Genomic DNA, 26,522 nt, shown 5'->3' on the forward strand with positions numbered 1-26,522 from the left:
CTATAGGTTGTCCCCTTTAATTGGTTCATACTCCACTAGGACTTCCTTAACAGTACTTTTCCTTTTCTTTATTTTCAAGTTAGGACTTGATGTTAACTTTTGTTGAAAAGCTGTCTTTTGGCCGAGAAGCATCTAAAGAAATGTTCAACATCCTTAGTTATCAGGGAAATGATAATCAAAACAACCCTGAGATTCTACCTCACACCAGTTAGAATGGCTAAGATCAAAAACTCAGGTGACTGCAGATGCTGTTGAGGATGTGGAGAAAGAGGAATATTCCTCCATGGTTGATGGGATTGCAAGTTGATACAACCACTCTGGAAATCAGTCTGGTGGTTCCTCAGAAAATTAGACACAGCATTACCTAGGACCCAGCTATACCACTCCTGGGCATATACCCAGAAGATGCTCCAACATATAACAAGGACACATGCTCCATTATGTTTATAGCAGCCTTATTTATAGTAGCCAGAAGCTGGAAAGAACCCAGATGTCCTTCAACAGAGGAATGGATACAGAAAATGTGGTACATTTACACAATGGAGTACTATTCAGCTATTAAAAACAATGAATTCATGAAATTCTTAGGCAAATGGATGGAACTAGAAAATATCATCCTAGCTGGACAGTGGTGGCACATGCCTTTAATCCCAGTACTTGGGAGGCAGAGGCAGGCGGATTTCTGAGTTCGAGGCCAGACTAGTCTACAGAGTGAGTTCCAGGACAGCCAGGGCTACACAGAGAAATCCTATCTCCAAACAAACAAACAAACAAACAAAAAGAAAATATCATCCTGAGTGAGGTAACCCGATCACAAAAGAACACACATGATATGCACTCACTGATAAGTGAATATTAGCCCTAAAGCTCGCAATACCCAAGATACAACTCACAGACCACATGAAGCTCACAAAGAAGGAAGACCAAAAGTATGGGTGCTTTGATCCTTCTTAGAAGTAACAAAAAACTCATGGGAGCTAATATGGAGACAAAGTGTGGGACAGAAACTTAAGGAGGGGCCGTCCAGAGACTGCTCCACCTGGGTATCCATCCCATGTGCAGTCACCAAAGGCACATGTGGATGTGGATGCCAGGAAGTGCATGCTGACAGGAGCCTGATATAGCTGTCTCCTTAGAGGTCTGCTAGAACCTGATATATATAGAGGCGGATGCTCACAGCTAACCTTTCAACTGATCATGGGGTTCTCAATGGAGGAGTTGAGAGAGAAGACTGAAGGAGCTGAAAGGGTTTGCAGCCCCATGGGGAGAGGAACAATACCAACTGACCAGCGCTCCCAGGGTCTAAACCACCAGCCTAGGAGCACATAGGGAGGGACCCATGACTCCAGCTGTATATGCAGGGGAGGATGATGGCCTTGTCCAGCATAGGTGGGAGAGAAAGCCCTTGGTCCTGTGAAGGCTGGATGCCTCAGTGTGGGGGAATAAGAGATCGGGGTGGATGGGGACACATCCTCATAAAAACAGGAGGAGGGGGATGGGATAGGGGGTTTCTGGGTGGGAGGGAAATGGGGAAAGGGGATAACATCTGAAATGTAAATAAAATATCCAATTTAAAAAAAAAAAAGAAGAAAAGCTGTCTTTGTAATGCTCTGTAATTACTGGGCCACTTCAAGCTTCATGGCTCCCAGAGAAAAGCTGCTTTTGTAAAACTGACAGGAATGCCAAGGCCACAGGGAACGCACCTTAAAGTAGCTGAAGTCAAAGATGATGTCTCCGTATCTCTGCTGGTCAGCCCGGTCTTTCAGCAGGAAGACAGCAGGGATAAACTCGGAGAGCCGCAGCACCTCGGCAATGATGGCATTGCCACAGGAGACAATCCTCAGAATCGCCTGGCCACAGAGATTATTCTCAGCCAGGAAGTCCAACATCGTGAGAGTGACTGGCTATTCCACACACACCTGAGGGGTGGGAATGACTGACTGACTTCAGAGCTGGGATCTGTGGATCATGACCTGAAGCCAGATCTGTAGGACAAATGGCTGCTCCATTAAAGAATCTATATGAAAAAAAAGAGACGTTAACAATTTTTAAAGAAGTGTATATGTCCTTCTGAAATACATGGGCTGGAGATATGGCTCCTCAGTATAGACTAGCTTGCTATTCTTGCAAAGTTCCTAGCACTTACACAAGCTCACACCTGTAACTCCAGCTCCACACACAGCTCCAGGGGACACAATGCCCTCTTCTGGCTTCCATGGGCAATGCCCACCCCTGTAACATGTATACAGATGTGCACACACATATGCATAAAAAGGTAACAAAATGAAATTTTAGACACCAGTTTCTATACTCTTGTGGAGATGTTTTTATCAGTACTAAACAAAGTGTAAGCAAAACCGACTACTCATTTCTCTTTTACTCCAGTACACTAAGGATGATTTGTCGCCCAGCATACAAACTATTGCAATTGTGCTTAACAGGTCATTCTTCTGAAAGGTCTTGAAGGTGAAGACCCATCTTCTTACCCAATTACTCTGTTCTGAGAACCTCTTTGCAATGATAGCAGAAAAGATGTTTTAAAGACTTATTTATATATTTTAAGTATGTAAGTGCTCTATCTTCATGCACATAAGAAGGAATCAGATCCCATTACAGATGGTTGTGAGCCACCATGTGGTTGCTGGGGATTGAACTCAGGACCTTTTGTGGAGCATTCTTAACCACTGAGCCATCTCTCCAGCCCTGGAGGTGACGATATTTAGGCACCCAGCTTCTACTGCAGTGGTTCACAAGTTTGGTGGTGTAACATAATCATGGAGAATCTTAGTGTTTCTGCAATGGAGGGTGGAGGCAGCCTTAAGCATCTTTTTCCATAAGTACCCAAGATAATTCTGATGTGAACCCAGAAACACTAAAGAGTGGAGGCTGATTAGCTGTCTTAGTTAGGGTTTCTATTTCTGTGAAGAGACACCATGACCATGGCAACTCTTATAAAGGGAAACAGTTAATTGGAGCTGGCTTACACCTTAGAACTTTAGCCCATTACCATGGCAAGAAGCATGGGAGCATACAGGTAGACATGCTGAAGAGAAGAGGTAGCCGAGAGTTTTACACCTGGATTTGCAGGCAGAAGAAAGAGACAGCTTGAGCTTCTGAAACATCCAAGCCTGTCTCCTGTGACATACTTCTTCCAACAAGGCCACACCTCCTAACAATGCCACCCTCTACGTGCCTGTGGGGGCCATTTTTATTCAAGCTACCACACTGGTCTTGAGGACATCTGCAGTAAATACATAGGAGGTTAACGATGTTAGTCTACATGAAAAGTGAGTCAGTATGAAGACTGTAAGAAGTGATCTCTGTCCCTATGAGCAGCCTGCAGTAAGCTGAGCAGAAAGTCCCAGAGAAAAGAGATGGAGTGCTAGAGAGTGCGGTCAAGATAAACAGGAAAGACACTCATCTGCTTGACAGGCTGGACCTTTTACTGACTGCTTCTGGGAGAGCAGTCAGATTATGCTGGGTGATATTTAGGAGGTCCAAGTTCTAGGAAGTTAGAGTTTGAGAAAGTCACCCAAAAGCTATAAAAATAGATTTCAGAATATAACAATTAAAAAAGACAAGAGGATTGAATTCAGAGATGTTAACAGCTCTTGAAAGTAGATGAAGAAAGCAATAGCCTAACAGAATGATGGGCAAGGAATGCAAATGGTGAGTCACAAACTGTAACCCACGTAGTTACATCATCTATCGCCTTTGTGTTGGTATCAACAATTAGCTTGATGATGAATAAAATAAAAAACATGAATGTATTGGATATTTCTGGGGTTTCTGGGTGAAGAACCTCATTAAAATTTTGTCAATGACCAGAAGGCAACAACAGGATAACTGGGAGGAATCCCAGTGAGGATTCAATATTGATGGTGTCACAAAAGCCAGGGACCTCAAGCCAGACCGATGACTTACTGCAACGAACACACTGCAGGCGAAGATGTGTGGACAGACAGATATACTGTGGGATACAATGACACTGCAGCTTCCACAATGAGATGATTCTCTATGCGCTCGCTCTCTCTCTCTCTCTCTCTCTCTCTCTCTCTCTCTCTCTGTCTCTCTCTCTCTCTGTGTGTGTGTGTGTGTGTGTGTATTCGCACGTGCGCTGGAGGAGAGGCTATGGACAAAAGGCAAATATGAGAGGATGGAGATGAGTGGGACTGGGGTGCATGATGTGAAATTCACAAAGAATCAATAAAATGTTTTGGAAAATGTCAATGACAACTTTTACTTTCCCATTAGTCTTCTAACACGAGACTCAACTGATGAATAATTTAATAGTGAGGCCTTAGCTGGAGGCAAAATTAGAATATAAGAAGGCTGCTAAGAGCCAATGAGAACTTTTCTTTTACAGCCACGGAAAAACATTTCCCAGTGCTTGCAGCAAGTTCACTCCTGTTATGAGCTATCTGTCACAGTTATTGATTACTGAGAAGCTCTTTGTAAACCTCGCTAAAGTTTTCTATATTTCCCTTGGAAGTCTCTACTAGAGTCAATATTTAGAAATGTCTGTATCAATGGGGGTGTCATGGCAACAGTTCTTTGTTCACTCCCCAATGATATTTCCTGTGTCCAGCTCCCTTCTCACTGTAGAAGACAAAGTGATCAACTCTTACTTTCCTGACTCCCTTGAGGCTTGTATTGAACATGTGATTTGGTTTTGGAGCAGTGCCTTTAAGGAGAAAGTCTATGGTGGGGCTTCTAGAACGTAGTTTTTACCTTCACCTAACAAGAGAGAAGTGAGGAGGGGAAGTCTTTTCCTTGCCCTGATTGACCTTGACTTCTTGTCTCTGAATGTTGATTCTGAGAGTTGCTACAGCTTCCTTTAGACTAGGAGTCAACTCATTTGGGCAGGGGTGGCATGGGGAAAATGGCAAGAACCTACAGATTGTGGTGTGAAAGCTAGAGAGGACCTAATTTCTTGTTGCTATTATTGATCTGCTGATGATTCAATTATGGAACTATGGACTTCTATAATGCTTGCTCAGTGAATTGCTTTTACAGCTTACCCATTGTTAATTGGGGTCATTCATGTAGCAAGTGTTTACCTAGTGTTTGCTAGATGCCCAGCAATGTTTTAGGATCTGAAGATACAGTAGTGAGCTCCAATTATCATGATGTCTATACACTACTGAGAGCAGGAGATATAAGCTAGCCAACACGTATAGGCTTCAATAAATCATGTAAAGAAAAACCCGATTAAAAGACTGAACACATGCTGGAGTATACAGAATAATTCTGATAAGACGCTATCTGAACAAAGATCGAAGGAGGAGAGGGAACAAGCAGGAAGGGTATCTAGGAGTGTTTCCCAGCTTCTAGATGATGCCCAGTGGCCTCCGCCTCCTGCTACTCATGGCCTAGACAGGCTCCTTCCTTTGAGTAGGGGATGTCTTATGGAATCTCTCCCAGAAAAGATTTAACAGCAGCCACAGCTACCATTTCAGAAGTAAGATTACAAAAAGACTGAGTTCTGGCTTGCGTTCTTTCTCTAGCTTGCTAGTTCAGGGAAAGCAAGTGATCACTGTGTGGTAAGAGTCCTGTGCAAAGGCCTTTGAGACAAAGCCCTGAGCTCTGCCATCAGTTCCATGAGGGAGCTGGAAAGTGAATTCTCCTCATTCGCAATTATGCCTTCAGATGAGATAAATTGTGTGTGTGTGTGTGTGTGTGTGTGTGTGTGAATCTTAAGTTAGTAGGCTGTGGAGAGGTTAGTTCCACATCAATAGATGATGATCAGACCCAGGAGAAAGGCCTTTGACACACAGCTTATAAGTAAGTACAGAGATCTAAGGGCCGACATGGGGCAACTGTGCTTGTGGTTTGAATCAGCATTGATTTGAATTCTCCACACTATTCCCAGTTAGCTCTCTCTTTCTCTGCCTTGTGCCTTGGATCAGGATGTAAGTTCTCAGCTACTGCTCTAGCACCATGCCTGCTTGCTGTCATGCTCTCTGCCACAGTAATCATGGACTCACCCTCTGAATCCATAAACCCCCAATAAATTCTTCTATAAGTTGCCTTGGTCATGGTACCTCTTCACAGCAATAGAAAAGTAACAAAGACAGTGCTAAGAAACAGTTGGGTGCATAGGGTGTCTGGAGCAGAGTGAGTAAGACATAGACATGGAGCTAATGGAGGCTGTCTGGATCCGATCTGCAAGCAAAGGATGCTGAGAGGTCATTACAGGTGTCTGGAAGTCTTTCATGAGGGGACCCTGTTATACACATTATGGCATACATTCTTAACAAGTGTTTTTAGTATTCTTGGTCATATCTGTTTCTTAAACTTAGGCAATTCCATTTTCCTGCACTGATATGGCCTGGCATGGGAAATGAGAGAGGGAAAGGGAGAAAAGAATCCACAATGGGTAAAATGATGACACACTGAAGCCCACTGAAGACCAAGCTCACCCAAAGTTAGGATAAACTCCACCCTCACAAAGCAAGGGTCAAGCTGTGATTGGTAGGCACAACTGCTGCCTAATTGTACATACTGCTATAGTGCAGACAGTTGGATGCTGGAGGACACAGCTTACAGTAAAGCAGTGAGACCTGCCCTCTTCCCCATCTCTCCCAAAGGACAGACAGACAGACCCAGCACCAGCATGTACACATTCAGGGAACATCAGGCTTGAGATGATGATGTAAATCAAGACTTGTGTGTCTTAGCCCTTAAGATCATACTTCAAGGCTGGGTATGGTGCCTCATCCCTTTAATCCCAGCACTTCAAAGGCAGAGACAAACAGATTCTTATGAGTTCTAGGCCACCCTTGTGTACATTGTGAGCTCCAGGCTAACTAAAGCTTCATAATGGTATTCTATATAAACAAACAAGGAGACTGATTCCTCTAAAAAGACATAAGAAGATAATCAAAGATATTTAGCAATCATTCAACAAATGTGTGGACCTTTAACTAAGGTGATTGCCTTATCTAAACCTGCACTAAAACAAGTGTTTTTATAGAATTGTTTAATGTAAAAGAAAAACACCTATTACAATTCCCCTCTTTAGTGAAATATTGCTTATAATCTGTCCTACCTCAAGAAGAACAAAGAGTTTAAAACAAATCCCTCTCAATGCAAGGGCCTTGCTACATTTTTGAAGACTGATGTCAAGACAATATCAAATGAAAGTATAAATTAGTTAGTTACATTACTACAGTGAGTTGCACTATGATGTAGTAGATCTAACCAGGACTAGTTATATTTTCCATGCATCTTATTCTGCTAGAATAATTTCTAAACTGATCCAGAGTTGTAGAATCAAATGCCCTTCATTACAGATACTGAATCATTTAAGACAAAAGCAGTGAACTTCACAAGATGTTATGTGGAGAAGAGTTTTACAAAGGCTAATGTCAGCTGAGCCTTTCTTGAATGATGTTTTAAAAAAAACATTGTAGAAGACAGTATATTAAATGATTCTTTTGGAGATGGCTTTCACACAATGAACAAAGAAAACTTGCAGTACTCTCACTCTAAGTTGAACTGAATTGTTAATGGCATGGGATGGAACCATAGATCTAAATTTCCTTCTTTTATTTATTTAATTTTATTTTTTCTTAATTCCCCCCCCCTTTTTTTTTTTTGGTTTTTCGAGACAGGGTTTCTCTGTGTAGCCCTGGCTGTCCTGGAACTCACTCTGTAGACCAGGCTGGCCTAGAACTCAGAAATCTGCCTGCCTCTGCCTCCCAAGTGCTGGGATTAAAGGCATGCACCATCACTGCCCGGCCTTAATTCCCTTCTCAATATTATTTTATAATATATAAAGTTACAAAGTGTGGCAGCTTTAGTTTTAGGATCTTGGCATGAAACCTTAATTTTTTTTTTTTTATAGAAAGAACTCCTTGTCAAAGGAACATGTTTTCAAGAATGGTATCCTGTTACCAAGTAAGTACAGAATGAAATTTCTTTAGTAGATTAAAGTGTGGAGGACAAAAGAAGATGGATTAAAATTTTTTTTTTTTCATAAAACCTCAGATTCTTAAAGAAAGCAGTTGCAAACCCTAATGGATGCTCTCCCAGAAAAGTTCTGGAATAAGCTGGATCACTCCAGTTTGATTCATGAAATTTTAAAATTATATTTATTTTTGTTTTATGTCCATTGGTGTTTTGCTTGTATGTATGTCTGAAGGCGTTGGATTCTCTGGACCTGGAGTCGAGAATCACCATATGGGTACTTGGAATTGAACCTGGGGCCTCAGGAAGAGAAGTCTTAGTCATTGGGCCATCTCTCGAGCCCTGATTCATTAATTCTTAACAACATCTAAGACAACTTTCCTTTCTGACCTTTTAATACATGTGGTGACCCCGACCATAAAATTATTTTCGTTACTACCTAGTAACCGTAACTTTGCTACTGTTAAGAATCATAATGTAAACGTTTATGGAAACACAGATTTGCCAAAGGGGTCATGGGATCCACAAGTTGAAAAGCGCTGACCTAAGGAATGTGTCCCTGGTTGTGGACTGGCAATATAAACTTCCTTCACTATCCCCCATCTATATAGAAATCAAGAGTTCAACCTTTTTTTTTTTTTTTTTTATGAGTCTAACTTTTAATTTTCCTATCATAGAAGAAGCAGGACCTACCCCTAAAACAAGGGCTATGGCACCATGTCTCAGGTGAATGAGGGGGAATAGGGTGTAGGGGCACGACTTGCATAAACTCACATTGCATGACAGGACTTTTATTCAACCCCCCTCTTGCCCACCCTCCCTTCAGTGACTACTCGATTTTCTGTAGAGTACGTGGAAGAAAGACCAGCCACATTAGCAAGGCACCGCTCCGACAAACTTGCAATCTCAGCTATGGGCCAAGTAACTGAGCATCACCCCTAAAGCTTCAAAGAAGAGTGCAAGAGCGATTTCCATGAAGGCGTAGGTGAACATCAGGCGTGCAACCCCAACCCTGCAAGCCCTTCGTTTTCTGGGTGGCTCCCGGGACAGTACCCGACGTGGCCCACGGGGGAAGGAAAGGGCCGCGGGGGAAGGAGGCGCCACCAGCGCGCCTCCGACTCACCTGTCAGTCGTCCGACGCTGGCCGCGTGGACTGGGCACCCGGGTACCCCTCTCCCGCCCCAGGGATCCCTGAGAGTCCCAGGCAGCAGAGCTCGGACCAGGTTTCTGTGCTGGCTTCCCCAGCTCGTCACGTGACCGAGGGGCGGTGGCCCGGGCCCAGGCATCATGTGATCGCTCGTGGGCGCCAAGTGATGACGCAGAGCGCGCGCGGGGCGTTTCAGCCACAGAAGTGGGCTGAGGAAAGGAATCGGGGTCTGGGCGTGCGACGTTCGGGGAGATATCACTGAGCTAGGTGGGACAGCCAGGTAAGATCCAGGAGGAACGGCGATAGGGGTCTAGAGGGTGTTGTCGCCTCCCTCTGTGCTCATGGGACCTGGGCCTGGTCCTTTTCACCCGCAGCAACTAGACGGAGGCAGGTTATGCTCACGGCCGCCTCTCGTGGAGATTACCACTATGTGATAAAACCAAACCAAAACAACAACAACAAAAACCTGTTTTGAACTGACTTTTAAAACTGAGGCATGATAGCTCAGATGTACTCAAGGCCACAGGTGCCATTTCACTTCTGCAGGTGGAGGTAAGTGGTAGCCTTTGTGTAAAAGAAGAGGGGGAAGCGGGGCGGGGGGGTGGGGGTGGGGGACGGGACCTTATTGGGCATGGCCATACTGGTGGTGACCCGGAAATGGTGGTAGTTTTTATTGTTACTTTGGTAACTTAACGAATTCGTCCTGCTCATTTTCATTTTTCGTGAGGGGACGTTTTATATCTCCTAATGTGTGTTCCAGTTTAAGGAGGTCCCAGCATGAAGGAATGGCAGATGGCAGCAGTTAGCTGTGTTAAGTTATATAGTAGAGACGTGGCGAGGGAAGGCTTCAGAGAGAAAGGTGTGTGCATGCTGAAAAAGGAGACATAACTCTGTTGAAGTTGTATGAGACAACCCTGGATTAGGTCAGACTTTCTGTTTGTTTGCTCTGTGCCTACTTAAATGCTGTACAGAAACGTGTGAGGCAGTGTTTTCCTATTTACATTAAAAATGGCTTAACAGCAACTCTTTGAGGAATATAAGGGAAGCAAAAGTGTGCTGAGCCCAATAGTTTGATGAGACTTGAGGAAATGCATAATTTTGTTGTAGATTGTCTTGGAGGCTGTAGGTACTGGCAACAAAAAGATCAGTGTTACTGGAAAGAGGATCCAAGAAGAGGTTGGTTTAAATCGGTGTTTCTTAACCAGTGTAATGATTATGTTTTCTCTTCAGATGATTCTTTATAGTGAGAGACTGTACTGTACTTGCTAGAATTTTATCAGTATCTGGCCTCTGCTTATGGATGCTAGTCTGTGTCCCTTCCACTCCCACCCTCACCAGTACCACAGTCAAAAATGTCCCCACTTGATGTTAAATGTTCCCTGGGGAAGGCCCCTCTAAACCCTAGGTTAAACCAAGCTCCAAGGAGCAGTGTTAGAATGTTCAGATGTCCATAAATCAAATACTATTATCTTAGTAGTTATAAAAGCATTAGAAACTAATATCTTTCCGTCTTAGAGGCTGGGAATTCCGAGGCCAACTTAACCATCAGATTCAGCGTCTGGTGAAGACAGTTTTCTGGTTTGTAAATGGCATGTACTTGCTATTTTCTTGGGTGGTAGAAAAGCAAGAGAACTCTCAGAGCATCCATTATAAGGGACTATTTTGGTTCTAGAAGGTGGATCTAGTCACCTCTCCAAAGGCCTTATCTTCTAAAACCACCACCTTGGACATTAGGATTTCAACATGTAAAGTGGGGATTCGGACCCAAACATTTAGACCTTAGCAGACAGATGAAATTGGAGGAGGTGGAGAAAAGAATATGTACGTGTGAGGGTGTGGGGGAGGATTAGCAGTTGTGGATTGGGGCTCTAGACAGCTCCCTTGGAAGAGATGGAAAGAGCTAACAGTCTGGAGGAACGGAGACGGAAATGTTCCCTGAGGATGGCATGAAGACTGCAGCCGTGGCCTTGAGAGCAGGTCCCATGAAGTGGAAGAGGCGGGAGCCTAGCGACTCCCAGGCTAGGACTGGAAGATAGGACTCTGAGACAAACGAGGCAGGCCTAGAGGAGAGTTTTGCTGCCAGGATTAACCCAGAAGCATGGGAAGTAATCAAAGAGGAAGGCAGGAGAATGCTTTCCTTTAAGATAGGGAATGATTTCCTTGGTTTGCTATGGAGAGTGGTGTGGGTCAGGAGAAAACTGCTGATGGAGAAAAGCAGGGAGGAAGGCAGAGAGAAGGAAAGGAGAAGATCTGATGTGGAGCGGAGCTGGTCTTAGTAGGCACAGTTATTTTGTTCTCCCTGAGAAGAAAGCAGAACACGGGGACAGAGGCTAATGGGTGAGGAGGGCTGCCCCTCCGTGGTGGGTTATGCTTCCTCAGTGAAGTAGCAACCAAGGTCTTTAGCTCTGGTCTTTAGTGCAAATGGACGAGAAAATGTCAGGTGTTTGTAGTATCAGCTGTCATAAGGTATTTCTAAGTTAGGTCTGGTGGGTGGGCCATGCCTGTAGTCTCAGCATTTGAGTGGCCAGAAGGCCACCATGAGTTGGAGGCCTGTGTGGGCCACCTAGCGAAATTTGTCAGAACAGCAAAAGTAGCAAAGGGCCCATTTTCTATAATCAAGAAGTAGCTGCCTAGAGAGTTGTATGCTCTTTCTAACTGTTGTTGCTGTGTATTTTTACAGCTTTTTCCTCATGTTGAGGGCTGAGTCAGACATCTCATCTGTCCATTCATTTTACAAGTAATCTATGTTGTTTCAATGCTAGATTTGCATGTCCAGTTCCTACCAACTACTCCTGGGGAACTCCTGGGGAGCAGAGGCTGGATATTTCTGGTGCTTAGAATACTGCCCAACTTCATTGGATTAGAATAAACCAAGTAGCATTTGAAAACAAAAGTCTTGGGTTATTTACCTTGAAAGCCACTATATTCCTATGATCAGAGAAATTGCCTGATATTTAAGAAGATACTTATTAAATGTTTGTCACCCAAGCTATTTGAGTCAACAATTAGCGGTATTGTGAATGTTCATGTTAAACTGATAACCTCAGAAATAAAAGACCTTAGCCCTATTCTATCCTGTGTTTTTCACGAGCCTAAAAATTTACATGGTAAAGACATTCAATACCTATTTGTGGAAAAAATGAACATCTCTAACTGAAAGCAGTACTAGAGAAGCTGCAGTAGCAGCCCAGGTGTGAAATAAAGCTTGGATTATGGGAGGAGGAAGTGCTGAAGATACCACATGGTTCCCTGCTCTTGAAAGGAAAAGAGATGCAGACTATGGACCAGAAGCTAGGCCACACTAAGGGTATGGCTTCTTTCCTTCCAATGAGCTTGTGATCTCATGAGCCTGGGTTCATGTTATAGCTCTGATTCCAAAAAACCATTTTCCTTTATGGTGCCACACAGCTTGAGCAACAGCCTGCTTGTCATTTTAAAACTATTGCAGACTCTGCACTTTTCTTGTTGCTTTCAATGGCTTGAATTTCAGGAGTTTGCTGACTTAAGCAAATATGTCTTGCAAGGGGCCCAAAGCTTAAAGAATTGGTGTTTAAAGGTATAAATAAGATAACTTCGGTTATAATAGGTAAACTACCGTAAGAGAGGTCTACATAGAAATTCTGCTTTTATTGAATCTGAGATGACTACAGTTCTAAATCTATTAGAACTCAGGGAGGCTATCAGAAACAGTTTTTTTTTTTCTTTTAAGAGTTCAAAATGCATATATACTAGGTACATTAAAAACTATAGATAAAAAAAAACTCATCTTATTAAACTTTATTTTCTTTCACTTTTTCTATTCTCTATATGTGTTAAGCTTCTAAGAACTGGGTTTTGTAGAGTTGAAGCATGAAGAAAGAGGGTATTCTCTTTAAAAAATGAAGATAGTTACCTTCCCCATGTTACATTGAATATGTGTTATTGATGTCCAGATGGTGGTGGTACAGTGTCTTGGTGGCCTCTGGGTATTGCATGCAGTAACAATGTAGCACTGGATATAGAATACACTCCTTATTGAATGCTATGGCTGTGCTCTTCTCCTGTACAGTAATTATTCTGACTTAGAACTCTTATTGTTATGTTTGAAATTTTAGGTAACAATTTCAAGATGCCAGGACGATCCAGTACAAATTCAGGTTCTACTCGTTACATATCCTTCAGTGGTGTAGAGTCAGCTCTCTCCTCCTTAAAGAACTTCCAATCCTGTATCAGTTCTGGCATGGACACAGTTTCTAGTGTTGCCTTGGACCTTGTGGAGACTCAGAGTAAGTACTACTTTTTGTGTGTGCAAATGTCTACTTTGAGGTAACTGTGGTTACATTACTCTGAGGATGCCCTTTGAGCATTCTTGGGATAAGTGTTTAATTCCACTGGACACATTTTCTCATCTTATCCTGTGACATCTCAGAGCCATGTAGTGCAGTTATCCTCCACTCAGAACTGCCCTGGAAATCTGTGTTCCTTACGAAAGTATGCAATCTAAAGTATGTGATACATGTGAACTGGAAGGTCTGTAAATGTTTTGGGACAACATCCTTTTCCACTAGTTTAACTGTATGTTGTTTGTGCTTGATTACTCTGCACATAGACTCAACAGATGCCAGGGATACCAGCAAGGAAAGCCTCACCCAAAATAAGGATTCAGCTTTGGTGAATTCTTACTTTTCAAGCAGATGATTGAGAACAATGTTCTTTTCTTTTTAAAGTTAGAGTTACTATTACTTTTTGACATATTCAGAGCCAGGGGAGTGACATAATATCCTTTTTTCCCCCTTTTTAAAAATGGTACTGTTTTTGAACAATTGAATTCTAAGAACTTAGCTAGAAGAATTTCTATACTATTTCTTCCTGTAGTTCTTTCTCTCTCTCCAGTCTCCTTTCCTGGTAGGATTCCAGCTATAGTTGTGAGAGCTGTATGTGCTCTTATACCCCAAAACGTCTTTCAGCCTCCCCTCTTCATTCTTTAAGAAAAATAATTATATGTGCGTGTGTGTGTGTGTGTGTGTGTGTGTTTTGTATATGTGTGCGCATGCCTTGTAACTGTGTAGTTTAAACAACACTTTTGTGGAGTCAGCTCTTTAACCTTTGTGTGGGTTCTAGGGAGTCAGGCTCAGATCATCAGGCCTATGTCATTGCCTGAGGCACATCACTAGCCCCTTCTTCATCCTCAACTATATGAGGCATGTTTCTAGTAGCTGTTTTAAAATCATTGTCTGTGTTACTGTCCTTTTTCTCAATGCCATGCTAATCTAATTTCCATATGGATACTATGTTGCCAGTTTAAGTTTTGTTGCTTTCTGTTATAGTTGGCTTCCTCTAGCTGTCAACTTGAAACAAACTTGTCACCTTGGAAGATATAACCTCAACTAAAGAATTTTCCAGGTCAGGTTTGCCTGTGGCCGTGTCTGTGAGGCTTTTTCCTAATTGCTGATTGATGCAGATGGCCAGCCCAGTGTGGGTGGTCCATCTGTAGGCAGGTGGGCCTGAGCTATTACTGATTGATGCAGATGGGCCAGCCCAGTATGGGTGGTGCATCTATAGGCAGGTGGGCCTGGGCTATTGCTGATTGATGCAGATGGGCCAGCCCAGTATGGGTGGTGCATCTATAGGCAGGTGGGCCTGGGCTACTGCTGATTGATGCAGATGGGCCAGCCCAGTATGGGTGGTGCATCTATAGGCAGGTGGGCCTGGGCTGTATTAGAAAAGTAACAGAGCATGCCAGTAAGCAGTGTTTCCTGCCTGATTTCTGCTTCAAGCTTCTGCTCTGGCTTTCCTTGATAGATGGACTATAATCTGTAAGCTGAAATAAACCCTTCCCCTCCCTAAGTAGCTGTTATTGTGGTGTTTATCACAGCAACAGAGAACAAACAAATACCTTCTTTTAAAGAGAGTTGAAGTTTGTTTTGCCGGAAAGCCAAATAATCTGTAGATCAGGTGGCTCTATTCCAGTGTTGGTAGTCTTTGTTAAGGGTGGGTGAAAGGTAGCCCTGATGGCTGTTCTTGGATGTCAACTTGTCTACGTCTGGAATTAATTAAAACCGAAGTGGCTGGATACATACATGGGATTTTTTTCTTAAATCATTTGAAGTGGGAAGACCCACTTTTATTTTATCTTTTGAGTTGGGAATATCCACCTTTTATCTGCTGGCAGCCTATATAAAGAACCTGGAAGAAGGAAGCATTTACTCTTTGCCTGTTGCCTCTTATTTCCGCTGGCAAATCCATCCCTTCACTGGCTTTAGAGCCTACTTCTTTGGGGTTCCAGAGTATAGTGGAGTTCAGGTGAGACAACTAGCCTCATGGACTGACTGATTTTTGGACCTTCTGTTGGTAGACAGCTATTGTTAAGACTAGCTTGACCACAGCCTATAACTTATTCCTCTTTTTTTCCTCTCTATAGAGCTTCACTGTATAAATTCTGTTTCTCTACAGAACTATGACTAATATAGTGGCCTTTAGCAAGGCTAAAATCATGTAACAAAGTAAGGCCCTCTGGAGCCTTGATTGCTTTGAGGGTTCAGCAACTTTAGCTTGGCTCTGGATGGATGAAATTCAAGTGTCTCCCAGTACTCTCTGGACTTGGGTTTTGTTTACTTCATAGCTCTTGTTCCTCAGTATCTTAGGATTCAGTGTCAGACTCAAGGGAATCCCTGTGCTGATCAATAGCTTGCTCCCAGCATTCTGTCTTGCAAGCTTCTGCTGCTGCAGCCTCCAGATTCTTCTCATTCTTTTAGGCTGCTATGTTCCATGTGGATCCTTCCTCTCTGGTGCTTGCAGGAAGGGAGGGAATTGTAGGACTAGTCTCCAGCCAGGTGTTTCCCTGTCTGTAATTATTACCATTCTGGTCTGGCTATTGTAGCATAGTCTGAAAGCATTCATAGCATGTATTTTTATCCAGCTTTTGTAATTATTCTGGACAAGATGACCATTTCCATCCCAGTTATTCATTCATGGCTAAGCAGCAGAAGTCACCTAAAGATCTTCTGTCACCTATGGTCTCTAAGTGTCTTAACCCTGCCTCATCTGATTTAGAACCTGTTCTTGGTGATGATGAATATTTGGCTTTTGTCTTAGTCATAGTAGAACCTTAAGCCATAAGAGAAAAGCTAGAATACAACCCTGGAGGCTGAAGGCGGGTATCAGATCAAACGTTTCTAGATTTAAGTTAAAAGTTTCTAAATATTTTGGCTACAGAATTATCCATCCACCCATCCATCCATCCATCCATCCATCCATCCATCCATCTGGTTTTCCAAGACAGGGTTTCTGTTTGAGTCCTGGACCTCACTTTGTAGACCAGGCTGACCTGCAAGTCACACAGCTCCTCCTGCCTCTGCCTCCCAAGTGCTGGGATTAAAGGTGTGCACCACTACCACCCAGCCAGAATTTTTTATTTTAAGTAAGAAGTATAGTATTGGTATAAAAATATAGTTTCTGCAGTGGTTTTTTTTTTTTTTTTTTTTTTTTTTTTAATTTTAATTTTAATTAGAGAAAGAGTTTCACTGTTGCCCAGTCTGGCTTGGAACTCCTTATGCAGAGGAGGTTGGCCATAAATTCTTTCTTTGTCCTTCTACTTCCTCCACGGGGTGGCTTACAAGTTTACATCACCATTCCCAGCTACTTCGTTACCGTTGGAAAAGAAATGCTAACGTTGTTTTTCAAAAAGGTTCATAATATAATTTAGAGTTAGTAAATTTGTATCTCTGATGAGCCAGATAGCAACTATTTTCAAGTATTTATGAGCCATGAGGTGAGGTCTCATAAACTCTGGTAAGCCTGCTATTTAGAGTAAAAACCATCTTAGACAATGCATAAATAGATGGTATGGTAGACTGAATGAAAATGGCCTTCATAGGCTCCTATGTTTGAATATTTGGTCGTCAGTTGGTAGAATTGTTTGGGAAGCTAAGAGATATTGGAGGAAGTGTGTCACTGTGGGTGGGCTTTGAAGTTTCAAAAGACTTGTGCATTGCCTATATGGTCTTTGTGGTTCAGGATGTGTGCTCTCCTGTTGCCGCCCCGGACTATTAGTCCTCTAGAAGAGGAAGCCCGCAAGGCACTTTTGCCATTAAGCTGCCTGAGTCTTAGTGTTTTGTCACAATAGAAAAGTAACAAATATAATAAATGGGAATGGTGTATTCTAAAAAAGCTTTATTTACAAAAACAGGAGGTGGACCAGTTTGGGTTATAGCTTGCCAACTTTTCCTTTAGAGCCATAGTTATTAAATATTCATTAAAAATTATTTGGGGGGTTAGAGAAATGGCTTAGTGTATAAGAACATTTGTTTTTGTATAGGACCCAGATTTGATTCTCAGCACCCGTGTGGTAGCTCACAAGCAACCATAACTCCAGTTGCAGGAGATCTGACCCTCTCTTCTAACCTTCATGGGTACCAGCCATACATCTGGTGCACATACATGAATGTAGATAAGACATTCATGCACACAAATAAATCTATTTTTATTTGAATTAATTTTGCAGCAAATACTTGTTTTTCAATAAAAAAAAACTAACTTAAGATAAATTTTGACTAAATTGTATATAAAGAAACACATGAGCTGAAGAGTCCATAGATGCAAATGCAGAGTGAAGAGTAGCCTGGAGTACCAAGTTTCAATGTATATATGGAAGCACACTTCATACTTTAGTTAATACCAAGGTAGTTGATAAATATTTACAGAATAACTATTCTGTGTCTAATTCAGTGCTATGATTTAAAAAGGATACAGAGTATTAAGTGGTTCCTTCCTTCACAGGGTTTACAGTCTCAATTTGAAAACAGACACAGATTAAAATTCCATCAGGGATACCGGTAATTTGCTATCACTAGTGAGCTTATGAGGAAAATCTCAAGGTCTCAATAAAGGTGTCCATAGATTCTTCAAGATTGGAATTTTTGTTTAAAATAAAAAAAAATCTGTTAGGTGTTGTCCTTTCAACTCAGACTCACATTCTCCATTTTCAGTAGATGGTCACATTTCAGTGAGCCTAGTTTACCTATTATAGCTATTCTTTGCAATTAAAGGCACCATGGAAACAGCTACATTAGCCTATAGCACATTCCTATTCAGCCATCAGGGTAGGATTGTTTTATACACACTTACTACCTGATCCCACGGTATGAAGATACATACCTAGCAGTCAAGATACAGTAAATATAATAAGTGTGCTAGTTCATCAAAGACATTCTTAAGTGAAAGTGACATTTGCTACAGTGTTAGTTCATGATGGAGAATGACATAGTAACTTTCATGTTAGTGGCCTTGGGTACCATTGCTGTGTTTTATGCTAAGGCATTGCCAGTATTTTCCTGTAAGGCTTTTGTGTAATCAAGAGCAATTTTGTACAAATTCTCCACATGATTAAAACACACACACACATCTTAAAATTATTATGAGCATGGTTTTGATCTGTGAACCTGTGGTTTCTAAGCCGTAGTCTGTGAACCTCTGCCTTATGAAACTGAGTTTGAATGCTAATGAGCAGATGGCATGAGGAAGTCTTTTCAGACACAAAACCTCTGGCAACTGTTCCCCACAAGAGTTTGTTAGGAGAGAATCTTTTTTTAAATCTATGAACATTTTGGTTTAATATAGTTAAATATAATTCATATGTTGTCAATTAAAATGTTACCTAAAATGTAAGAAAATTTTGGTATATTTCCAAATTGTTAGTGTTGCTTTCCATTTTCACAGGAGTTTTCAAGTATATATAGAAGCCACAAACGAAAATCATAGTGTGTTGTATATTAAGTTAGCTCCTAATGGCCCAAGTTATACAAAAATAAAATTACTAGCCCTCTTAAAATTTTTATAGAAAAATGTAGGTTTTAATTTGAGACATTTTTTCTCAGTACCTTTTAAAAATTGGCAAATAAGAGTGCATATTTTTGGGATATAATGTGGTTTGCTACAGACCTACACTGTACAACATTAAAACCATTTTATGCATACTTTAGATATTGTGATGGTTACTACAACATAGTATCACCTGATATTTATTGGATTATGCATACTATATATATAATGAATACATATACATATATGTGTGTATATATCTATGTATATATATATTCAGACATTAGAAAGGATAGAATCTTGTTAACTATGAGAACATGGATGGAACTGGAATGCATAGTATTTGAATGAAATAACCAGGTTGATAGATACTTTGGTTTGCTTGTTTGTTTGCTTAGTTCTTTATCTGTTTCCCTAGGGTTCTGAAGCTCCAGGACAGAAAGATCATAGCTACTCTAGTCAGACAGTATGGTTTTTGATCTATGTCCAAGTGTAGTATTAATAGTAATGGCCAAAACGATAAAGGCGATACGTGCTTTGTTTTAGACCTCCAGTGTGCTGCTTATAGTATGCTTTTACTTGCATTCTCACTTGATTCCATCAACAGTCCTGTGACATAGAATTAAAGTTATCATAACTTTCTGAATGAGAGAGATCTGGCTTAGAAAAGTTAAATACTGTTTCTAAAGCCACAGAATTAGAAATTCATGTGGTACAGATTTGAGCATAGAAAAATGAACCATTATTCATTGTCATAAATGCTTTGTGGTTGCAAATACCTTTAATCCCAATACTGAGGAGGTAGACAGGCATTTTATAGAGAGTTCTATCTAGGCCATCCAGGTCTGTATAGTAAGACCCTGTCTAAAAGAAAAAATAAAAATAGAAAACAATATGATAAAAACACACTGTATGAAATTCTCCTAGGGAACAAACTGTAGCTGCTTACCTCAGGTAAGTCCAGGTTGGCCCTCCAGGCATTTGCCTTACCCACAGGCAGAGTTGACCCATGAACACTCTGCACCTGAGCCTAGACCTTAAACATGCAGGACCTCACATTCTAAAGTTGGAATCATTTTTTATGTGGAAGAACTCGCACTGACTTGGGCAGAATTTTTCTTTTATTGGAACTCCCCCCTCCCTTTTTAATTTGGGAGACACTGGCTTGACTTATTCTTGCTCAGAGCAGTTTCTGCATCTCACTTGAGCTAGAAGTTCTAATAAAGAAGTCTTACCTATATTTCTCTGTGTCTGATTAATTTCTTCTTTTCTGAACCAAACAAGCTGGCTAAAGTATAAAACTAAGCAGCTGTTAATTGTTTTAATTTTACTTTTTGAGACAGGGTCACATATAGCCCATGCTTGCCTCAAACTCACTATGTAGTCAAGGATAACCTTGAATTTCTGTTCTTCCTGCTTCCATCTTAGAGATAGGATTGAAGGCATGAGCCATCATGCTTGGTTTATGTGGTGCTGGAGATTTAACCTAAAGTTTTGTACATGCTGGACAACCACTCTCCAGCTCCAACAGCTGATAATGAAATCCTTAACTTGCTGTGTATACACTGCTCTCACACCAAAGTCTGGGCATTCCTAGCTGTAGCTTTTTCTATTTTCAAAAAAGAGTTGAGAGTCCAGGTTGCGGGGGATGTATGGAGGAGGAGAGGAGACAGGGGAGGGGAGGGGAGGGGAGAGGAGAAGTATGCCACTGGGGGTGCTCTCTGAGGTTTCAAGAGCCCAAGCCAGGCCTGGTGGCTCTTGCTGCCTTCAGATCTAATGTAGAACTCTCAGCTACTGTGTCTGTCTGTGTACCACCATACTTTCCACCATGAGGTCAATGGAGTAAACCTCTGAAACTGTAAGCAATCCCTAATTAAATGCTTTCTTTTCTAAGTTGTTTCAGTTATTGTGTCTCTTCACAGCAATAGAACACTGACTAAGATAACCTGATAGGTTGTTACCACACAATGTATGGAATGATTTGTGTCAAACCTAAGAGAAAGTTTACTATAAAATTTTCTCCTGGTTGCTTAATGCCTTCATTATATTTATATCTATGTCAGTGGATTACAAATGCCATATCCATGTACTTTATTTATACACACATACACACACAGAGAGAGAGACAGAGAGACAGAGAGAAACAGAGAGACAGAGAGACAGACACACAGAGAGAAACAGAGAGAGAAAGAGAGACAGACACACACACACACACACACACACAGAGAGAGAGAGAGAGAGAGAGAGAGAGAGAGAGAGAGAGAGAGAGAGAGAATATGAAAGTGAGCAGTGGGCTATTTTGTTCTTTAGGAGTTGCCATAGACTCTTTAAAAAAATTGGGCATTATAATTTGCACTCTGTGTAGTACTGCCCTCTGCTGGCTTTTAGTTGTCATTTCCGACTAAGGCAGCCAATAGGAAAATATATTATATACCTCTTAACATTATAAAATTTCTCCAAGTGAGGCTGCCTAGTGAAAAGACAAAATTATAATTATTTCTGATGTGACTGTAAAAATTAAATCAAGATAATGACATGGATGTGCATGGATAGCTTTCCCCCAATAAAGACTAGTGTGTCCCTGCTGCCTGGGATGAGGTTTTATATATACTTCCCTACCTAGATGCATGTGTCCACATGTTAATGAACTTTGGGGTTTTGAAAATTAGACGCCGGGCGGTGGTGGCGCACGCCTTTAATCCTAGTGCTTGGGAGGCAAAGGCAGGCAGATTTCTGAGTTCGAGGCCAACCTGGTCTACAGAGTGAGTTCCAGGACAGCCAAGGTTACACAGAGAAACCCTGTCTCGAAAAACCAAAAAAAAAACAAAAAAAAAAAAAAAAAAAAAAAAAAACAAGAAAATTAGACAGTACAGGCAGTCAGGATTCAGGCTTCTTTCAGTTCAGTAAATAATTACTTGAGCTTTGGTTGCTCTGCCTTTCCTTGTATTGGGAGGATCTCAGTCTGTAGCTGGTCTGTAGTGTTGGTAGGGTTCATGTATAGGCATGTGCTTCCTGCATCAGAGCCTGGCCCTGGACTTACATGTTTTAGGTTCTCTGTAAATGGTTATTGAGTGACTGAGTGAGTCAGCCAAGCATTTAAGGCATTTGGGTGTTGGAGTCTAAAAGCCATGGTTGGAGTAGTGACTTCACCTATGAATACAGGCAAGTGTTGCTAACAAGCCTCTCCCCAGGAAGCTGAGAGCTGGCTGTTGAGCAGTTATCAGCACTCTTGGACATCCTGTAGCAACTTTCTATCTTAAGTTCAGCAAAAGGCCAAAAAGCTCGTGTTAATGTAGTATTAGAATTGCCTACTTCCTTTGCTGGTGGGATTCCTCTACATTGTTATGTATGTCTTCAAAATGTGTGAGGTGTGCATTTGACTGTGCCATTACCACTAGCATCTTTCTTAATCCTGACCTGGGATATTCCTCCTGGTGCAGCTGTTTTCAAAGCTCCTGTTGGAAGAGAAGCAAAGGGAGCTACCATAGATAAGATAGGCCCATCCTGCCCAATAGGAAGGTTCAGGTGGTGACTGTCTCACTGAGTGAGACAAATAACCTTATCCTCCATCTGTTAGTAGGAAAATGAGTCTCACTAAATTGAAATAAGTTAAGCTTAGGACACAGAAAGGGAATTTGAATTTGAACTCAGTTACCTGTCTCTAGCTTAGGTATCCCCCACCCCTTTTTAACCTCTAGAAGCTGTTGGTGGACAGCAGTAACCCTCAACAACTGTGTCAGTCAGCTTTGTGTCACCATTACAAAACATTTGAGATAGTCAAAATAAAAAGATGTCTTCATTGTTTTGGCGGTCCTGTCCCTGTTCTCTTGGGACCTGTAGTAAATAGCACACTGTGGTAAGAGCTCACAGTCCCTGCCAGCAACCAAGAGAGAAGGAAGAAAGGGTCAGCATCTCAATTCCCAGTCAAGACCATGCCACCAGCAACCTAAGCACTTCCCACAAAGCCCTGCCTCTCATAGGTTCCACATCTACCAGTGCTCCCATCTAAAACACAACAGCCTTTGGGGGCATTGATTATCCAAACTGTAGCAACTGCCGTTAGTGATATGCCCAGCATAGTCTGGTGCATTTTCTGTAGTTTTTAATCAGTTTATGGAGTTTGTATTATTTTAGGTTAAAAATGAGAACGCCTAAGTCAAAATGTTAATTTTTAGACAGGCATAATGGCTAATGAATGGCTGAAGTGTTTGGGCTAGCAAAGGTGGCACTGTACAGCACAGGGCCTTTGTGAGCCTTGTGAGGACAAGTGACAGAGAGTGGGGGAGGTTCTTCAAGATTGCTAAGAGAAGGTTTGGAAAGAAAAGCTGTTGGAAAGATCAGTATGGGTGGTTCTTACAGTGTTAGATTTAAGTAGCTGTTTCCTGCATGTCTGAGTTTATACACTGATAGAAACAAAGCAGTAAAGCACTTCTCTGATGCTTCCTTGTATTTGAGGCATGGGCCATAAGCCCCATGGCTCGTCACTAGTCATATAGTGTACCAGGCTGAATTGAAACAGTGGAAACATTGAAGTACACTGTGGGACTTGTTTTACTGAACTTTGATGTTTTCTAAGTTGATATTTAAGGAAGCCAGCTCCGTTTTCTTGTTTTGTTTTAAATGGTGAAGATTGATGTTCTGCCATCATGCCTGCCTGCTTGCCAAAAAAGGGCACCAGATCTCATTATAGATGGTTACTGGGAATTGAACTCAGGACCTCTGGAAGAGCAGCCAGTGATCTTAACCTCTGAGCCATCTCTCCAGTCCTTGTTTCTTCTGTTTTTAGCCATAGTAATGTGCCCTGTATCCTTTCATACTGATAGCAGTTAATGCTTTGTTTTTGTTCCATGTAGCTCTTTGATTTAAATGATTGCTTTGTAGGTATGTTGGTTATTTTAATGGTGCAAACCTCTTAAAATGGATTTTCTGGGGACAAAGCCCTCTAGTGCTCACTAAGTATCTTCAGAGTTTGGAACCCATATTATGTATACCAGGTGTTGAATATAGAAATGTGGTGGTGGTGGTGGTGGTGGTGGTGGTGGTGGTGGTGGTGGTGGTGGTGGTGGTGGTGGTGTGTGTGTGTGTGTGCGCGTGTGTGTGTGTGTGTGTGTGTGTGTGAGAGAGAGAGAGAGAGAGAGAGAGAGAGAGAGAGAGAGAGAGAGAGAGAGAGAGAGAGAGAGATGCAGCCCTAGCTCTCCTGGAACTCTAAACCAGAGGTCTGCCTGCTCCTGCCTCTACCTCCCAAGCACTGGATTAAAAGGTGTGCACTACCACAGTGGATTTGTAGATGGCTTTTGAGGTTGTTCCTTAATAAGATATATTTGGATCCATAATGAAAAATGAGTTACTGTTTACAATTAGAAAATGAGCTCATTTGTTAATGCATAAAAATAATTTTAGAGACCTTGTACTTAAGGACTGTCTGTACCAGAAGTCTAACTTGAGGGTGCATCAGAACTACTGAGAGACCTCATGAAAGTAGATGACTGGTACTTACCTCCATAGTTTCAATAATTCTGAATAGTGCTGGAATTTGCATTTCCAAGATTCCCAGGTGCTGCTTTGGTCTAGGGACCACACTTTGAGAGTTAGTCCTGTAATTATCTTCCATGCTGTAGGAGGCTTGCTGCCACTAGATGGCATTAGAGCACTTTTTAGAATGCAGTCATTGGCTGAATTGACCTAAATCTCTTGATCAGAGTTTAGGTTATATAAAAGATTATAATCATGTTATTAGAACTTGACATTCTGGAGCCTGTTCTGTTCCATATACATAAACATAAAGATGCTTTGATTCTGTCAAAGCAGGGAAACTGTAGGAAAATTGATGCTACAGTCTTTCACACTGCTTCTCATCTCTATGGACTTCCTTTTCAGTTACTCATGGTGCGCCATTTTATTTATCAGGGTTAGCTGCAGGACTTGTTACAAAACAGAACTACAGGAGCAGGAGAGATGGCTCACTACTTAGAGGACTGGCTGCCCTACAATGATCTACCAGTTCTAGGGGACCTCATGCCCTCTTCTGGCCTCCAAGAGCACCAGCACACAGGTTTTGCATATACATAAAAGCAACAAATATTTTATGTCACACACATAAAACAACAACAAAAAAAACCTTTCAAAATAAATAGTTCTTTTAAAATATATAAAAACAAATGTACATCTCACGTGAATCGTAAAACAAGTGGGGAATTTATTTTTTTCAACTAGTGAATTTTGATATGTTAACTTTTGTAATCACTTTAAAATATTTGTTCACAAACATCTTCATAATTTTGTCCTTTTTCCAGTTCCATTTGAACAGTGTAGAAGGTTAAAGGTGTGAAACACACTGCCCATTGGCTTCTCTAGTTACAGCGTTAAACATTTTCCTTTTAAAGGGCTCTTGGAAAAGTGTTTTTGACTGCTCTTTGCCTCTCCTCCTCTTTCTTACCTTAAGTCTCAATACCTCCAGATGTTCTGCTACCCACTAAGGACCTAAGAGCCAGTATCATTTTCTACATGGTGGCTCCATGTAGAAGCACTGGCTTGCTCTGTTCGGTGTGTTAAGCTCTCCTGTTCACATTAGCATGTTTTATTTTGAAACAGTAAAACTTCCTGTTTTTTTTTTTTTTTAAACAGATTATGTATAGTACCTAAACACTGTTTGGATTTTTCTAGACCTTTGACAATGCTTTCGCTATTGATTCTGTTGTTTTATTAGATTTTTTGTTTTGTTTTATTTTGTTTTTTTCTTGACCTTTGAAGCTGAGGCTTTGGTTAGATTTTGGTGATCAAACTGGGGGGTGAAAAGGACTAAAACAGAAAAAAACTAACTAGGAGTCACTCAATCAGTAAAAACATAGGCCAGTACCACATCGTGTCTTTGGCCATTGGCAAGGACTGGCTGGCTTAATGCTATGCAGAGATGACAACAGTGGCAGAAGTAGAACAGACGTTAGGAGCCTTTTGTGAAACACTGTAGTCCTCTTTTAATGACATAAAATTTTAATGTCTTGTGGTCAGAGGAAAGGAGCTTTTATGAGAATGACACATAACATAGCTGAAACCAGCTTGATTCTTCTAGAGATCATTACCCATACTGTTCTTTTCCTGTTTCTGTAGTTACAGATGAAATTACATATTCATGCCATACATTTCTGTATACCGTTACTTACAGGTAGAAGTGCAGTCTGATAAAACTAGTCTTTGCCACATGTGTAATTTGAAAATTTCTACTACCCTTCTTTCATAAAGTATGGAGGAGAGAGAGGTTTTAATGTTTTATTTAATCTAGTGTACCTGAAACTATTTTTCAGGGCCAGAAAGATAGCTTTGTGGTTAAGAGGATTGGCTGCTTTTCCAGAGGACCTAGGTTCAATTCTCAGAACCCAGCTACTACACCTGCTTCTACACTAGACACTAGACATGTGCATAGTATGTCCACAGACATATGCAGTAAAAACATCTATACACACAAATAAATACAATTTTAAAAGTAAATAAAAATAAAATATTTTTACGTGTCATAAAAGTCATGAAAGTTCCTAAGGAGTTCTTTTGATACAGCGTGGGCAATGAAATCAAAATCCTACAGTACACTAGACTCCAGACTAGCCACCCTGCTTATTGGCCACATATAATAACACTTTATGAGATGACAAAAGGCACACAGGCTATTTTC

General features: G+C 41.3%; 2 protein-coding genes across 8 annotated transcripts in view; one reads left to right on the plus strand and one right to left on the minus strand.

The window, feature by feature from the left end:
• Washc5 (WASH complex subunit 5) overlaps positions 1 to 9,195 on the minus strand; it is a 50,861-nt gene extending 41,666 nt beyond the window's left edge. Inside the window, exons 1-2 of the mRNA XM_034517538.2 lie at positions 9,035 to 9,195; positions 1,704 to 2,017 (exon numbers count right to left, since the gene is read on the minus strand). Of these exons, the coding sequence (XP_034373429.1) occupies positions 1,704 to 1,889 (186 nt within the window). The 5' untranslated portion in view covers positions 1,890 to 2,017; positions 9,035 to 9,195. The remainder of the gene's footprint in view (positions 1 to 1,703; positions 2,018 to 9,034) is intronic.
• Positions 9,196 to 9,205: 10 nt separating this feature from the next.
• Positions 9,206 to 26,522, plus strand: part of Nsmce2 (NSE2 SUMO ligase component of SMC5/6 complex) — a 221,914-nt gene continuing 204,597 nt past the window's right edge. For 6 of the 7 annotated variants that reach the window (XM_034517539.2, XM_034517541.2, XM_034517542.2 and 3 more), the window contains exons 1-2: positions 9,206 to 9,338; positions 13,153 to 13,323. In XM_034517539.2, coding sequence (XP_034373430.1) covers positions 13,167 to 13,323 — 157 coding nt within the window. In that variant the 5' untranslated portion in view covers positions 9,206 to 9,338; positions 13,153 to 13,166. Of the gene's footprint in view, positions 9,339 to 9,474; positions 9,611 to 13,152; positions 13,324 to 26,522 lie in introns of those variants that run through there. The other variant, XM_034517540.2, reaches the window with a different exon arrangement.

This window comes from Arvicanthis niloticus, chromosome 13 (assembly GCF_011762505.2).
Source record: "Arvicanthis niloticus isolate mArvNil1 chromosome 13, mArvNil1.pat.X, whole genome shotgun sequence".
Lineage (NCBI taxonomy): Eukaryota > Metazoa > Chordata > Mammalia > Rodentia > Muridae > Arvicanthis > Arvicanthis niloticus.